General features: G+C 46.7%; 2 protein-coding genes across 4 annotated transcripts; both read left to right on the forward strand.

The window, feature by feature from the left end:
* The first annotated feature begins 1,495 nt into the window (after positions 1-1,495).
* Positions 1,496-5,685, forward strand: LOC114846846 (cell surface A33 antigen-like). Its single transcript, XM_029135991.2, has 7 exons — positions 1,496-1,647; positions 1,947-2,113; positions 2,749-2,962; positions 3,061-3,225; positions 3,359-3,475; positions 3,904-4,027; positions 4,136-5,685. The coding sequence occupies exons 1-7, from the start codon at positions 1,596-1,598 to the stop codon at positions 4,827-4,829; spliced, it is 1,533 nt and encodes a 510-aa protein (XP_028991824.1). The 5' UTR covers positions 1,496-1,595; the 3' UTR covers positions 4,830-5,685.
* A 154-nt stretch (positions 5,686-5,839) lies between these two features.
* Positions 5,840-14,482, forward strand: ildr2 (immunoglobulin-like domain containing receptor 2). 3 transcript variants are annotated; one of them, XM_029135984.3, is made up of 10 exons: positions 5,840-6,100; positions 8,553-8,882; positions 9,224-9,343; positions 11,035-11,091; positions 11,450-11,596; positions 11,678-11,839; positions 12,032-12,145; positions 12,326-12,527; positions 12,598-13,273; positions 13,979-14,482. In XM_029135984.3, exons 1-10 carry the CDS (start codon positions 6,043-6,045, stop codon positions 14,012-14,014), a joined length of 1,902 nt encoding a protein of 633 aa, XP_028991817.1. In that variant the 5' UTR covers positions 5,840-6,042; the 3' UTR covers positions 14,015-14,482. The 3 variants fall into 3 exon arrangements, with proteins under 3 accessions (XP_028991817.1, XP_028991818.1, XP_028991819.1); XM_029135985.3 differs by lacking the exon at positions 11,035-11,091 and having other exon boundaries at positions 5,841-6,100; XM_029135986.3 differs by lacking the exon at positions 12,032-12,145 and having other exon boundaries at positions 5,847-6,100.
* Positions 14,483-14,782: the final 300 nt, after the last annotated feature.

Here is a 14,782-nt window from a genome sequence, read left to right on the forward strand (position 1 = left end):
ACAAACAGGTTGGTAGATGTGTTGGTAGATGGTGACCATACCTTGACTGGAGAAAGAAAATTTAATTTCTCTATATGTAAGAATGGCCCAGCCACAGAAGTCTGTCTGTCTTACTGCATTTGATTACATCACCAGACAAACATTTGCATTTGTCAAAGACCACACAAATGGATCATTTTTACAGATACCTGTTACCTTTAAAATGGAAGTGTGCTAATTAGCTTTGTTGTTCATGTTGTACATGCAAGTGCACAAACAACAAGTTACTACATAGGTTATAATACACTGTAAACAAAAAAAGGAAACCTGTTGATCATTTGATATGTGGGTGTTTTATGAAGCTGGTCTGTCTGTATTGTGTGGACTATAGGGTAGCATCCACAGAGCGTGGTAACTGAGGGGTTAATGAGAACTCAGTAGCTAATGTTTGCCCAGGGGCCCCTGTACAGCTTAATCTGACCATGCACAGCTTGAGAAAGAGAATTTATTTTAATAACATTCTGATAACTAGAAAACACCTGAAACAATAGAAAGGCAAACAATTATGAAAAACCATTCAACTGCATATTGCGCACATAAAGACCCAAATTCTCCTTGAATGCCCGAAGTACTGTAAATACTGGTTGACCACTGTAACTGACCAGGCCAGTACCTGGTAAGTGTTAGTGTGAGTGTGAGGCTGCCGTTATATTTCTGAGAAATGGACTTTTAACTTGGCTTTTGTGGCGTTGAAGACCTCCTCCTAGACACAGGCTGCCCCCTATAGTGCAGTCTGATTGTCTAAACTTGTCTGTTCTGCGTTTCAGTCTGAGGACATCTGGTGTACAACTGAGGAATTACAGTACAGAACGATCAGAAAAAAATGATTTGGACAAACACATTTACTCAATGAAACATAATTTCTACCTCTGACTGGGAAACCAAAGTACATTAAAGCAGAGCCTCCAGAAGGAGGGAACTTTATGTTTGCATGGAGTCATGGAGCCCACATATAAGAATAAGAAAGGCTTTAATAGTCCCACAATAGGGAAATTGTCTCTCACAACAGCACAAGTATGATACATAGAAGAAAAAAATACAGCAGCAAATGAAAAATACAGCAACAAATCAATCAAATTGGGTTAAGTTGGCAATTCACATACTGTGATTTGTTGGATCATTTATGTCTGTTCGCCTTCATTATTTTTATGCTATGGCTGCTATTAGATTTGCATGATATTGTTTAAACTTTGTTAAATTAATAATTTTTTCATATTTTGTCAATTACAATGTTATAAAACGACGTATAAATAAAACAAGTCTACTGATATATAATATTTTTTACATTGTCTGTCATTCATAAATCAAGTTTGCGTTTGTGCTAAAAAGATATGACCCATAAGATTTGAAAGCAGTTTGAAGGGAGCCGTTATCCATAAAACTACAGATGAATGATTGGCCCTCTGGTGACATGTGACCTGTAGTTACTGACGTATTACCTGGGAGGACACGCGTCTGTACCTGGGAGTTCACCGTGAAGGTGGCGGCGCCCAGCTCTGACTGAAAGCATCCATTTCAGATGTTTTATTAGTAAGAAGCTTTTACACTTTTCTAGGATGACGACTCACTCACAGCTTGTGTGGCGAGGGCTACTTCTTGTGGTTACAGGTAGGCGTAATGCTTGCATTTTAACATTTTTCATGTACCACACCTTTGTGTAGTTAATCATTAAGCCAATTTCCTGTTACTCAACTGAGAGCAGAAATGAGTTTAACACAGAAGGAGCCTTTAAGTGAAACCATTTTTTTCTAAAGAGAAATTTGTTTTTCTGATTAAATTGATCTCAGTCCTTTCAAACATTTTGATACAATGCCCAGAAAAGTAGTGAAACAAAATATTATACATATGTAGCATGTTATATTTCATACTGTTACATATATAATTATATACTTTTGGTCTTGTTTTAGTGCTTCCCACCTGCAGCAGCTTGGAGGTTTCTATTCCAGTCAAAGAATATGAGGCTGCAAGCGGAGGAGAAATTGCTATGACGTGCAACTTCAACCCAGCAAAACCGGACGTCAAGGCACTTGTGCTCAAATGGGAGGCTCTACCCGACAAGATCGACGGTACAACGGTGAGTTTGAATCAACTGCATGCACAGCATAACATCCTACAAACTGTATATTGTGGGTTGGGATTTTGAAGTTTCCTGTTATCTCATCTACATGACTGTGAGAGACGTGGGTGTTTAGACAGGTAGAGTCAGAATAAAGACTTGCATTTGGTCAGTAATGCAACAGATACGCATGAGTTTAAAACTTCTCAATCCACACACTCACATACAGTATAAAATATCAAATGCTTTATATATCAAATGTTCAAATAGAGACTAGGGGCAGATTTAGTAATATTTTGTAATTTTATAAATATAAAATAATAATAGAAATTTATTCTTTCAAAAAGTGTATGACAAGCAGGGGCAGCTCTGAGGGTGGCTAAGAGGGGCTGCTGCCCCTCTAATTTTAGTGTTTGCTTTATAAATAAATAAAGCTAAATATAAGAGAACAAGGCCATTTTAATTCTGTATGTGTGTATAATTTGTCTTGAATGGATTGGCCAAATATATTTGTGGCCAGTTTGGCAAAGGCTCTGCTAATAAAGAGGTAAGGAAGCAGAAAAGTGAAGTGTCAAAATTTAGTTTTTAACTATATTGCTGCTCTAAAAGGACAATATAATACTAAAATCTTACTAAAATGTTTTTTTTTCTAGCAAACGGTGGCCACTTACTATTCAAGCCCGGTGGTTGACATTGCGCCTCCGTATGAAGGCAGAACCTCTTTGGTGGTTGACATCCAAAAAAAAGTTAGTGTACTCACCTTGACAAAGCTGACCATGCAGGACAACCGCCGCTATCAATGCAACGTCTTGATTCCCAATGATGATGAGGGAACAACAATTGCCGGCACATCTCTTTTGGTCCTAGGTGAGGATGACCCATTGTTTATGACAATGGTTTTGAGAATGGGACAGTTCTTTTGTTATTCACTCACTCTAACTTGTAAATTGCTCATTTTCTTCTAGTGCCTCCGTCAAAACCACTCTGCCAGCTTCAAGGAAAAGCAGAGTATTGGTACAACGTCACCCTCACCTGCATGTCTCAAGAGGGATCCCCTCAGCCCGTCTATGAGTGGATGAGCTACAACGTACAAAATGTTCACAGACCATTTCCACCCAAAACCACTCAGAGTCAGTGTTTTAACCAGGCACAAATGTTTTAACCATGCACAAATCTTAGGCAGTTGCTTGTGTCTCTTCTACTGTATCTAAAGCTTTGCTGCTGGTGTGATCTTACCTTTTTTGTTTCCCCCTTGTGTTGCAGAGGATGGGGTTCTATCGCTCTTCAACATTTCAAGTGAGACATCTGGATTCTTCATTTGCACATCAACGAATCGAATTGGCTCTGCCAGCTGCAACTTCACCTTAGCTGTGATGCCCAGTGAGTGTTTTGACAAAAAATGATCTGCTTGTTATGTAAGGACACATAACTAACCAATAGCCAATTCCTTATATTTTCGCTGATCTTGTATCCAGTAAGGAGTATTTTTCTTTTGATAAGTGCCAACTTCTTTGCGGAGTAACTCACTTTCACTAACAGATCAGTACTGGACTGTACTATTGAAAAGTATTGATAGTACAGTCCAGTGCTCTGGACTGTAGGAGGAGTAAGTAAGTGTGAAACTCTCACCTACTGTAACTCCTCCTCCCACCATTATAGGGTGGTTAGGTGTGCCCTTCCTGGGGGACTTTTGAAGTGGCCTTGATCGTTCTGTGAACAGATGAAAGGGCAGCACATAGTGAGAGACAGGCTTTATCCAGATGCCATGACTCAACCTCCTGACAACCTCATGTCTTCTTTCTCCCCAGGCAGCATGAATATTGCATCCACAGGAATCATAATTGGAGTTGTAGTCGCGGGTGTTTTGGTTATTGGAATCATCATCTGTTGTTGCTGCCGGAGAAGAAGCAAAAAGAACAAGTATGCTGAGGGGTATGTGCTGTATAAACTCATTTTATTTCGATGAACCCCTCAAAAACAATGCTTTAATAATTCATCGGGCCACCCTCAACATTTGTTTTTTACTGGTTTGTCTATTAGATCCCCAGGAGAAATGGAATTTTCTGACCAACATGTTTCTGAACCTGAAAAGCCGTACAGGGATGATAATACTAAGGAACTCAAAGAATACGAAGACAAAGATGTTGCTTCTCAAAGCATTTTCACCATCCCCACACCTGGACACATGTTTGACGATGACCGACACAGCGCTATTAGTAGTACACATGACGGTAAGGCCAGCGATATGGACTCTCAGCCTTACAGAGATCGCTTCGACGATCGATATGGCGGGAGTCGCGACCGGCTAGACGATAATCGTGATCGTTACGGTGGGAGTCGCGACCGGCTAGACGATAATCGTGATCGTTACGGTGGGAGTCGGGACCGGCTAGACGATAATCGGGATCGTTACGGTGGGAGTCGGGACCGACTAGACGATAATCGGGATCGTTACGGTGGGAGTCGTGACCGACTAGACGATAATCGGGATCGATATGGCGGGAGTCGTGACCGACTAGACGATAATCGGGATCGTTACGGTGGGAGTCGTGACCGACTAGACGATAATCGGGATCGATATGGCGGGAGTCGTGACCGACTAGACGATAATCGGGATCGTTACGGCGGGAGTCGGGACCGACTAGACGATAATCGGGATCGTTACGGTGGGAGTCGCGATCGCCTCGATGATCGGCGTGATCGATACGGTGGCAGTCGCGACCGACTAGATTAAAATATATTACATTTCTGTGCTAAATGTATTACAATTGGTTTTGTGTTCCACACAAATACAGGACGGCCAGTTAGTTACTGTATGTATGTGTATATACTGTACTACTAGAGTTTTGTGGTAAATTAGGTAAAAAATTTTGGGGGGGATTTGACACTACCAACTCAACATTTATTCATTGTGTTATATTGGACATTGCTTCTTATTATAGAAATGTTTTTTGAAATGAAGCATCATTCATTAATATTATTTCGGAGAAGACCAAATTGGAACTCCTGATGTGACGCTTGTTTTTATTGAAGCACAAGATTGAATTGATCTACGGGTAGTCGTGTTCCATCTTTTATCTCAACCTGGTTAGCAAGCAACTATAACTTACACATTAAAATATCAATCTAGGCATAAGAGTCGAATACAACCTGCTTTGTTTATCTGGGTTTGGGCTTATTCTTTTGGTAGCATGACCTAAAGCTAATTCACATGTTGCTTTAACTCTTTACTTCACAGGACGTTTGTGTGCTGTTAACAAATATTATATACTACCTTGGTATTTTGATTATTATTGTGTTTTCTAATTTTCTAAATGATGATATTATGTGTTTAGAATAATTTTATATAGCATTATGAAATCATTGTTATGCTACATAATGCCACCTGTGCAGAAGTCATAGCTCAAACATTGTTCCAGACTGAGTTTTATTATCTAGTCTCGATGAAAAATGTGTATGTTTTATGATTGAAATGCCTATGATTTGACTTTTGTTTAGCTGTAACATTTCTAGTATTTCATGCCCATTGTGTAATAAATGACCGCCCATTTACAAAGTGTGTTTTTGTATCAATCAAGTTAAATAAAGACGTCAACACCTTCACCTTGAAGAAATGATTCCTTGCGCAGTAAAGTCATCAAAACCTGGGTCTGAGCGGATTTTACCACCGAGCTGCCGCCTCCCTCCACCTCCATTCGGGCAGAGCTCTCCACTTGACCCCGGAGAAGCCTCTGCTTTTTACCCAGTCCGCAGAGTAGTATTTGTTACGTTTCGGAAAAGCGGAAGCGCCTCTGTCGTGCGCGGCGCAGACGGTGGCGCAGCAGCGATGCGGCCTCACCTCTGAGTGGAGTGGTACAGTCCCGTTAGGCGCAGTCTGCGCCGTGTGTGCAGCCGCAGCAGTTGTCGCACGGCGAGATGAGCAACATGCGGACAAACTGCGCTCCTCTATGAAAACGGACACTATAATGAACGTGCACCAGTTGGTTGTTTTACTGGCAGTTTCAGGTGAGTCTGGTTTGCTTCGCTAAACTTTGCCGTTCTCACAACATCAGCGCAACAGGTTGATCTTATGTAAACTCGGCTTATCGTAAACTGCTCCAGGGCTTCAAAGAAACGCGCGTGCGACCTTTTAAAACGATTCGTTCAAATGATATACTTTATTAGCTCCATAAAACAAGTTGGATTGTATTATTTATAGTGTTTTGGCGAATTAACGCATGATATATGGAACAACCCTTTTATCATTATGGGCTGCAGTGATTCTAACTTAAACTGCGCCCCCTTAGATTTTATAATGAATGTTATTGGTTCATAATTTGCAGGTATGTTTGATCCCAGTGTCACTGCAATTTACTAAATGAACCCATTTAGAAGATTAAAATTAGTATTAATTTTAGATAATGCTATATTGTAACATTGTAGGAAGTAAACCTGCAGGTCTGAAAACCTTTCCCAGCAATAAAACATGAGAATTTGAGGTGATGAAATCACTTATAATAAATAAAATCAATATTCTTTTAAGATTTTAATATATAATTGTCACACCTTAATCTTCAAAGTATCTGACATTTTTAGTCAATGGTGCTTTTTGAATAACTCATTGTTTAGTAGTAAAATGCATGGTTCATTACAGTATATGTTGCATTTATAGGTAAATGCACACTGGGTGTTAACAATATACTCCTGAGAATCCACTTTTCAAAAACTTTGGGTTTGTTGTGAAATCCCAAATCAAACATCCAACATACTATATCTGCACTTATCATAGGTTTTTGTTGGACTAATGACTCGATGTGAAGGAATGCACAGTAAAGCCAGGAAATGTGACAGCGTTGGAGAGGAAAGCTCTGATGCTGTTCAGGAAGCGCACAGCGTCCGGCAGCAGAACCTGGGACACATTTACGGCCGCGCTGCTTCAAAGCGTAATCTCATCTTGAAAGGAGGCGTTTGGTGTGACCAGGGGGAGTTAGAGACTGTCTGCTGACTCTGTAACCTGCCCACGAGCCCACAGTCAGTCACACCCCGTGTGAACGCCATGTAAACAGTAATTAGCAGGTGTGGAGGTGATGCAGCCAGCAGTTTCTCCTCTGGTGTTTCCACCCCAGACTGACGCATTGTTGAAGTAACGGTTTGGTTTAAATCCCAGGCAGTTAATTGGCCTGTTCACACCCAGCTGGATGAAACCAGGCGCTCTGATTGGCTGAGAGTCTGTGACCTTCCTCCCCCTCTCAGCCCTCAAGTGGGACAGAGGTGGGGGGGGGGGGGGGGGGGTTCTGCTAACAATGGACGGGTCCATGTAGAAAGAAACAAAGGGAAGACTGGCGCTGTCCTGGGAGACTGTAGGAGCTCAGGCCTTTTCTATTCTTACTTTACAGTATGAGCTTTTAGTGTTGGCTCAGTTCAAGACAGTGCCTCACAATCACCTGACCGCACTTTTAATAGGACAAACTTCATGAATCATTAACACGCTCATTTGTAAAGCAGCGACCACGCTGGAGTTCAACCGCAGCGTTCCCTCTCCTCCGCTCGTCCCGAGGAGAAACAAGCCGGCGGACTCGCTTTCGTTTGGATTTCCCCTCATCTGGGAAATGTTTAGGGCCGGTTCCTGCCCCGCCTCGACTGAATCAGACGGGCAGAGAGCTCTAAGTCTGCGAGCGCTCCATCCCCTCCCTGTGTGATGACAACCCCCTGCCTCCTCTCAGGCCTCCCCAGCCCCCACACACTCTGGAATGTACCCTCCCTGACCCGGGACCGAGCAGCGGAGCCGCCCCCGCTCACCTAATCTCTGCTCCCGTCTATGACCCAAATTACAGGAATCTGGCGAGTGAGGAGAATCACCATGAATCATCTGTGCAGATAAACAACAGACGCAGCTGTTACTGCCGTCATTAAGATGCCATCACTCGCATCCTTTTCCTGTCTTTTAACTTAGTCACCAACTTTATTTTACATTCGGCTAAAAGTGGCTTACAGTAGCAACAAGTCTTTCCACATAAATAATACAGATCATAATAAACAATTACTTCATCAAACAAATTGTAAATTGTGGCTTCAGGCGTCGGAGCTGCAGGAGCTCAGGTATGCTCCCTGGTGACGCTGATATTGATACAGCTTGATTAAAAAAGCTTTAAAACTTTGAAGCGGTAGTTGTTTGAATTGAACAGCCAGGCAGGCGTGAACTGCACTTAAATGAGGAAATGACAGAGAGCGATCAGCAAACAAACCGTAGGAGGTTCATAACTATGAGCAGTAAATGACTCAGACCACGCCTGAAAGTCTATAGAGATAGTGTAGATAGACATAATAGTGCATTATTCAGCTTCCTTGTGAAATTGTCTAATAATATTTTAGCTTTATGATTGTTTCAAGGTCTCTGTGTGACCTGCTATAGTCTCAACACTTGTCCAGGAGCTGGAATGATTATCTGTGTGTTCTCCCCCTTTGTTGTGTCTGTCAGTGTGTGTGTGCCATGGCGTGAACGTCATCGTGCGGGAGAAGCAGCGCTTCGCCATGCTCTTCCAGTCCGTGGTGCTGCCATGCCAGTACCAGACGGCCTCCACCCAGACCCCGGTGGTGCAGTGGTGGTACCGGTCCTACTGCCGGGACCGCACCAGGGACTCCTTCTCCCTGCCGGAGCGGCTGGGCGCCCAGGCCTCGGTGCTGGGAGCCGGGTCCCACCTGGAGTGCTCCGACAGCAGCCGCACCGTTCGCGTGGTGGCGTCGGCGCAGGGAGCCTCCGTGACGCTGGCCGAGTTCTACAAAGGCAGAGACATCAGCATCGTGAACAGTGAGTGGACATCTTGTTCTCTGTGAGAAAGGAAGGAGTCGCTGCGGCTGTTTGACTGCTGCAGAACGGCAGGAATCAGGGCTCATTGTGTGTTTCCTGTTCTCGAAATAGCCATCATTTGTCTTTGTCCCACAATGACGTACACACACACACACGCACGCACACACACACACACACACACACACACACACACACACACACACACACACACACACACACACACACACACACACACACCTTATCAAGGCTAAACACATGTCTGATACACAAAACACAGCGCGACAGATTTGTGTTGATCCTGCTTGTATTCTTATGAACCCTGTTCTGTTTGGCCCGTGCAGAGGCGGACCTGAGGATCGGCGAGCTGCAGTGGGGCGACAGCGGCGTGTACTTCTGTAAAATCATCATATCCGATGACGTGGAGGGGAAGGACGAGGGCCACATGGAGCTGCTGGTGCTCGGTACGCCTACACCTCCAGAGTCATGCGCTGCCGGACCTCCAGTCGGCTACAGTGTCTTTTGTCCGTGTTTGTTGGCGCTTCAGCTCGGTGAAGGCTCCTCGTGTGTTGGGAGGTGGAGGCTGCGGCTCTTTGTTGCCCGCATTCCACAGCGTTGGTACCAGGGCCTCCGTGGAGACGGCCGAGTGGTGTTTGCCCCTCTAAACGGTCCAGTTCATGACAGACTCCCTTGTTTTGCCAACCAGACACTCTAGAGGCTCGTCATCATTTATTCAGCACTTTAGCATCTCATAAGCAGCATAAATGTGCAGTGCAGTGTGTAGTACAGTTACTATGAGGCTCTTTAAACCTGCACTAAACCACTAATAGTGCTGAAGGTCATGGATTCACTGTTAGATTTAGAGTAGCGTGTCCTCAGGTGAGAGACCATTGTTGCCAAAACCACCTCTTAGGCTGTTACCATGGCAACGCACTGTTTTATAATAGGCTGGCTTGGTGCTGGTTCAGATGTGGAGAGACAACAGTGTAGAAAGAGCAAAGAGTGAATTATCTCAGTCAAGTGACGTGTAAAAATGCTTTTGTTTTTCTACTTTGTATCCGCTCGTTCCTGCAGCGCTCCTCCACCGAGCGCTAATCTGATTAGCATCAGCTCACAGGAGAGAAAGGGCACGTTAAGCTTGTGGGAATAACAAGACTACACTGGGTCACGGTGCTAAAGTCTGAGGTTTACAGTGTGGGCGTGCAATTAACTTAGGCTGGAAGGTCTGAGATCTGTCTTATGTCTTTATTGTTGACCAGAACAACAATCAGCCTCATCTCACACGTGTGTGTGTGTTAAATAAGAAGCCACAGGCAGCAACGAGTGGAGACAGGTAGCGTGTCCTGCCTCAAGGTTCACATCTAAGGCTCACTATTTAACATGTTAGTGAGCTGTCAGCAGTTTTGAGCTTATTCCGGCTGGCCGGAGGACTGTGAGAGTGGTGCTTCACCCTAAAACCTCCCTGAAGCAGGATGAGTGTTTGTGCAGCCCGCTGCAGCGTTTCCTCCCTCCCCGGCTTTCATTTCGTCCACGTTCCTTTGTCTTCTCTGCTGCACTCCTGCGTCTGGAGCTCCTCGACCCTCTGCTTTCTCCTGTTTCTCCTGTTACGGAGCCTAATGGTATGCGGCCGGCCCAGTGCAGAGCTAGTAACAGTACTCAGTTTATCAGGTGGGAATTAACAGCACACTCAGCACATGCTGGAGCCTGACTGTTCAAACTGTAGGGTCCTCCTGTAATTATAGGCTCATGATAAATGCACAGTAACACTCAGCACCTGTTGCATTCCTTTCATTAATTTATAGTTCTTCTAGCTGCTTGGAGGTTTTGGTTTCCCCCATTCTGACAATCTGGTACAAAGAGGCATTGTTTCTGTCCTGCGTTGTTTTGTGATGTGCCCCAGTTTCCAAAATCCACTTTGTCACACACACACTACGTTCTGTGTTAGTTTGTGTTTATGTGTGAGTACAGTGTATTAGCTCTCTACTCATCATATAAATGCTGCGTGTATAAAGGGTTGGTCCGTTCGGCTCCTCTCTTAGTGCATGACCCTTAATCACCCACTCTGCTGCCTGATTCTATCGTTTGCTTGACCTTTTGACCCTTCGCTTCCTGCTTCCTCTGCCGGCCTTCACCTGTGCTCTCCCTCTCTCTGCAGGCAGGACAGGTGCGAAGGACGATCTCCTACCTGAGTTTGATGTGGAGATTATGCCAGGTACGGCGCCCCACCTGCACCTGGGACTCGCTGCCTGGCACTTTCTGGCTTCTCTAATGGCTCTAATTCAATTCTAACTCACCAATCAAAAGCCAACTAACATGGATTATAACAATCAGAAAGGAGATTTACATAAAGTAACATGTTATAGATGCACGTCTAAATGCATATTTCTATGCCCTGAATGCAATGTAGTGTGAGTGGATCACACCCTGAGGAAGGGTCTGTTGCCCATGAGATGAGATGATGGATAAGAACTCAGAGCTGATGGGAAGTTTCCTGACTCTGTGTGTGTGTGTGTGTGTGTGTGTGTGTGTGTGTGTGTGTGTGTGTGTGTGTGTGTGTGTGTGTTTTGCAGAGTGGGCCTTTGTGGCGTCCGTCGTCCTCGGGAGCATCTTGTTCCTGTTGCTGATGGGGATCTGTTGGTGCCAGTGCTGTCCTCACTCCTGCTGCTGCTACGTCAGCTGCTGCTGCTGTCCTGACACCTGCTGCTGCCCGCGACACTGTGAGTAGCGCGCGTCCAACAACCAACACAGCTGCCCGTGTGAGCGGTGCGTGGGGGGTTCACTGTTGCTCTGGTGTCCAGTGTATGAGGCGGGGAAGATGGCGAAGAGCGGCCGGTCCACTCAGGTGCCCGTGTTCCCCTACTTCATCCCGGCTGTGCCCACGGTCTCGACCCTGGTCCCTCTCGCCCCGTCGGAGGCAAAGATGGCGTCTGTCCCATCAGTCGAGAACAACTTGGGTGGAGGTGAGCGTGGAGTCATCGGCGTAGGGTAAAATCTGCATGCTCAGCTCTGCATTACGGTCCAGAGACGCTGACCTGATGAACCCCCATGTCGTCTGTCGCCCGTCGACCTGTCTGTCATCCGTGCGCTTCACCTTGCGTCGCCTTGTGTGTCGTTGCATGTCCACGTACGTGTGGGTGCGTCCACATCCACAGTGCGCAGTGGGTATCGACTGAAACCCAGTCCAGACCGGGACTCAATGAAAGTTTTGTACTACATAGAGAAGGAGCTGGCTCAGGTTCCCTCTGCTAAGATGGCCGCACTGCAACGTAAGCCTGCAGTGTGTCTGTCAGCGTGAATGTGTGTCAGGTTTCACCTGCTGCTAGTTTTCTTCTAATTGTCCCTATTGACACCGGAGTCTGTTATTATAGTGGGCGATGTGTCATATGGATATGGAAAATCCCAGAGAAACGGCCTCTGGATGAGATGTTTGCTGTGTGTCCCGGCAGCCAGCAGCCTGTCGGAGCTGAGCTCTCTGCACGAGGGGGCGAACGCAGACTTCAGACACACCTACCAGACGGTGCAGATGAAGGCGCTGCCCCCCATCACGGACCTCGACGACCGCTGTGTGGCGAGAGCGGCCAGGCCGGCGCCGAGTCGGCGGCTCAGACGGGACCGAGGACACCTCTCAGACGATGAACTGGACAGAAGGTTGTTGCAGGGCGTGCGGGTGCTGGTTTGCTCTCTGTGACTTTATTATTGAACGTCCGTCCGTCTCCAGGTGGAACCCGCCCTCGGAGCACCTGCCGAGGAGGACGCTGGGCCGGAGGGGACGCACCGGCTCGCTGGACGAGCTGGAGGAGTTCGCCCGGTCGTACGGCGGCCGGCGCCCCGGGCCTCCGGACCGGGCGTACGAGCGGGACCACAGCCCCCCCCGGCGCCTCCCCAGAGACGAGGGCGACGGCTGGGCTCCTCGCCGCAGCCCCTCGCCCTCGCCGCAGAAGAGGAGGGACACGTGGGACAGCGACCGTCCCTGCCGGCCGCCCCCGAGCAGAGGCTACGACGACGCCTTCCTCAGCAGCGTGCTGGAGAGCAAGCTGAGGGGGCGGGGGGGCGACCGGGGCGGCGACCGGGGGGGCGACCGGGGCGGCTGGAGGCCGGACGAGGACAGCGACACCCCCTCCAAAGGCAGCTCCAGGGGACAGGCCAGCGATAGCTACTACAGCCGGTCTCCTAGCAACCGTCCAGAGGAAGACGACCCCCTGCCTCCCTACTCGGAGCAGGAGGCGGAGCAGCACCGCCGGCCCAGACCGTCCGCGGACCGGTACCACACCGCCGAGCCGCCCAGACCGGACCGATACAGGACCACCGGGCCTTTCTCGTACACCCGCCCCCCCCCGGCCAAGTCCCACACGCTGCAGGGCGGCAGGGAGGACAGAGACAGGAGCCGAAACCTGGTGAGTTATTTGTAGCGGGAGCGACTTCCTTCCGCTTCAGCGCTGCAGGAAAAGAACCTTTAAGTGTTCTTCTGACTGTTGACGAACTCAAAGTCCAAGAACATGGCGGCGAGTGTGATCGTTGTGCTCGTAGCATCAGTGCAGGAAGGCGTTTGAATAGGCAGAGAGACAGGAAGCAGCCAGGATCCAAACAGCAGAGCCGCGGTTCATCAGCCAATAGGAAGCAGGTGAAGCAGCAGGTCACAGGCGTCCAGCGAGGAGACATCTAGTGGCTAAAAGTGAAGACACAGCTCACGGATGTAACTGGAGAACAGAAGCTTCCAGCCACATTGGCTCAGATACACAATACTAGGAAACTGTTGTTTTCAACAAATTCTTGAACGTCAGAGATGAAAGTGAATTATGCTGCCGTTGTATTTTATATTTTCATATTTTACCGTTCCACGTCTCATTATGCTGTGTGGAGGACATTTATGATCTTAAAGTTAATTCTTTACAATTTAGTTTAAATGTGTTTTTAGTGATGTTTGTTTTTTCTATAACTGTGGAGTCATTGCATTCACGCTATGAATGCTATTGCTTAAACAGCGATCACAGTCACTACTAACAGCTTCAACCACGTCATACATCTCAGACTGAACTAACTCAGCGCAGGCATGGATGCAACGTCTCTAACACATGGCTCTTGGTGTATTTCCCTAACAGAGCACTGCACTGAGCAGGGACTCTCTCATAGTGTGACAAGGCTTCCCAGCCTCCACCTGCACGGCCCCGGCAGCCTGTCGGTGTTAAACCAGGGAGAGGGCGTCTCAGTGAAATAACCCCACCGGCAACGAGCTGCATGTGCAGGCGTTTGTGATGCTTTACACCAGGATATGTGTGTGTGTGTGTGTGTGTGTGTGTGTGTGTGTGTGTGTGTGTGTGTGTGTGTGTGTGTGTGTGTGTCGTCTGATGATGGTATGAATGTCGTTATGTGTGTCTGGATTTACACCAGTGCCAACATGTGTGTGTGTGTTTATTATTCGCTGCCAGGTCCATTCATTGTTTTCCCACATTCTTCATACTCACATGACAACTCAGGTTCACGGTGTATTTATGTGTTTGTCTGTTTTGTCTGTATCGTGCTGTATGCAAGTACTGTATCTTGAATTTGTTCTGTAGGTTTCTATTGCACTGCTTAAATACTTTGGAATAAAAAGTTATAAACTCCCTACTGTTCAAGCTTGTATGTTTTTTGCCCCTTTTTGTCAATAGAGACATGTCCATTATTTGTATTTGTAATTAATTTGGTGAAGAGACTAGAATAAAGTACCAGTAAAACCAGTCTCAGGACTAGATGCAAAACAAGACTCAGTGCTTCAGCGTGTTTGGATCCAAGCTGAGAATAAACAGCACAGAGCTCATCAGGCGTTCAGGAACGCTGGCCACAGCAGACGTCTGCAGGAAGCACAGCTCAGGGTCTGTGAAACATCATCAGCGCAGTGCTGCTGATGAAAGGACGGTTTAACA

Source organism: Betta splendens, chromosome 21, assembly GCF_900634795.4.
Source record: "Betta splendens chromosome 21, fBetSpl5.4, whole genome shotgun sequence".
In the NCBI taxonomy this organism is placed as follows: Eukaryota; Metazoa; Chordata; class Actinopteri; order Anabantiformes; family Osphronemidae; genus Betta; species Betta splendens.

Bases quoted from the DNA above. Each gene is read 5' to 3' on its own strand.
- LOC114846846 (XM_029135991.2), top strand. From the start codon at position 1,596: ATGACGACTCACTCACAGCTTGTGTGGCGAGGGCTACTTCTTGTGGTT. The intron at 2,114-2,748 runs GTGAGTTTGAAT...TTTTTTTTCTAG, and splicing joins ACAAGATCGACGGTACAACG to CAAACGGTGGCCACTTACTA. The intron at 3,476-3,903 runs GTGAGTGTTTTG...CTTTCTCCCCAG, and splicing joins CACCTTAGCTGTGATGCCCA to GCAGCATGAATATTGCATCC.
- ildr2 (XM_029135984.3), top strand. From the start codon at position 6,043: ATGAAAACGGACACTATAATGAACGTGCACCAGTTGGTTGTTTTACTG. The intron at 6,101-8,552 runs GTGAGTCTGGTT...TGTGTCTGTCAG, and splicing joins TGTTTTACTGGCAGTTTCAG to TGTGTGTGTGCCATGGCGTG. The intron at 12,528-12,597 runs GTTGTTGCAGGG...GTCCGTCTCCAG, and splicing joins GACGATGAACTGGACAGAAG to GTGGAACCCGCCCTCGGAGC.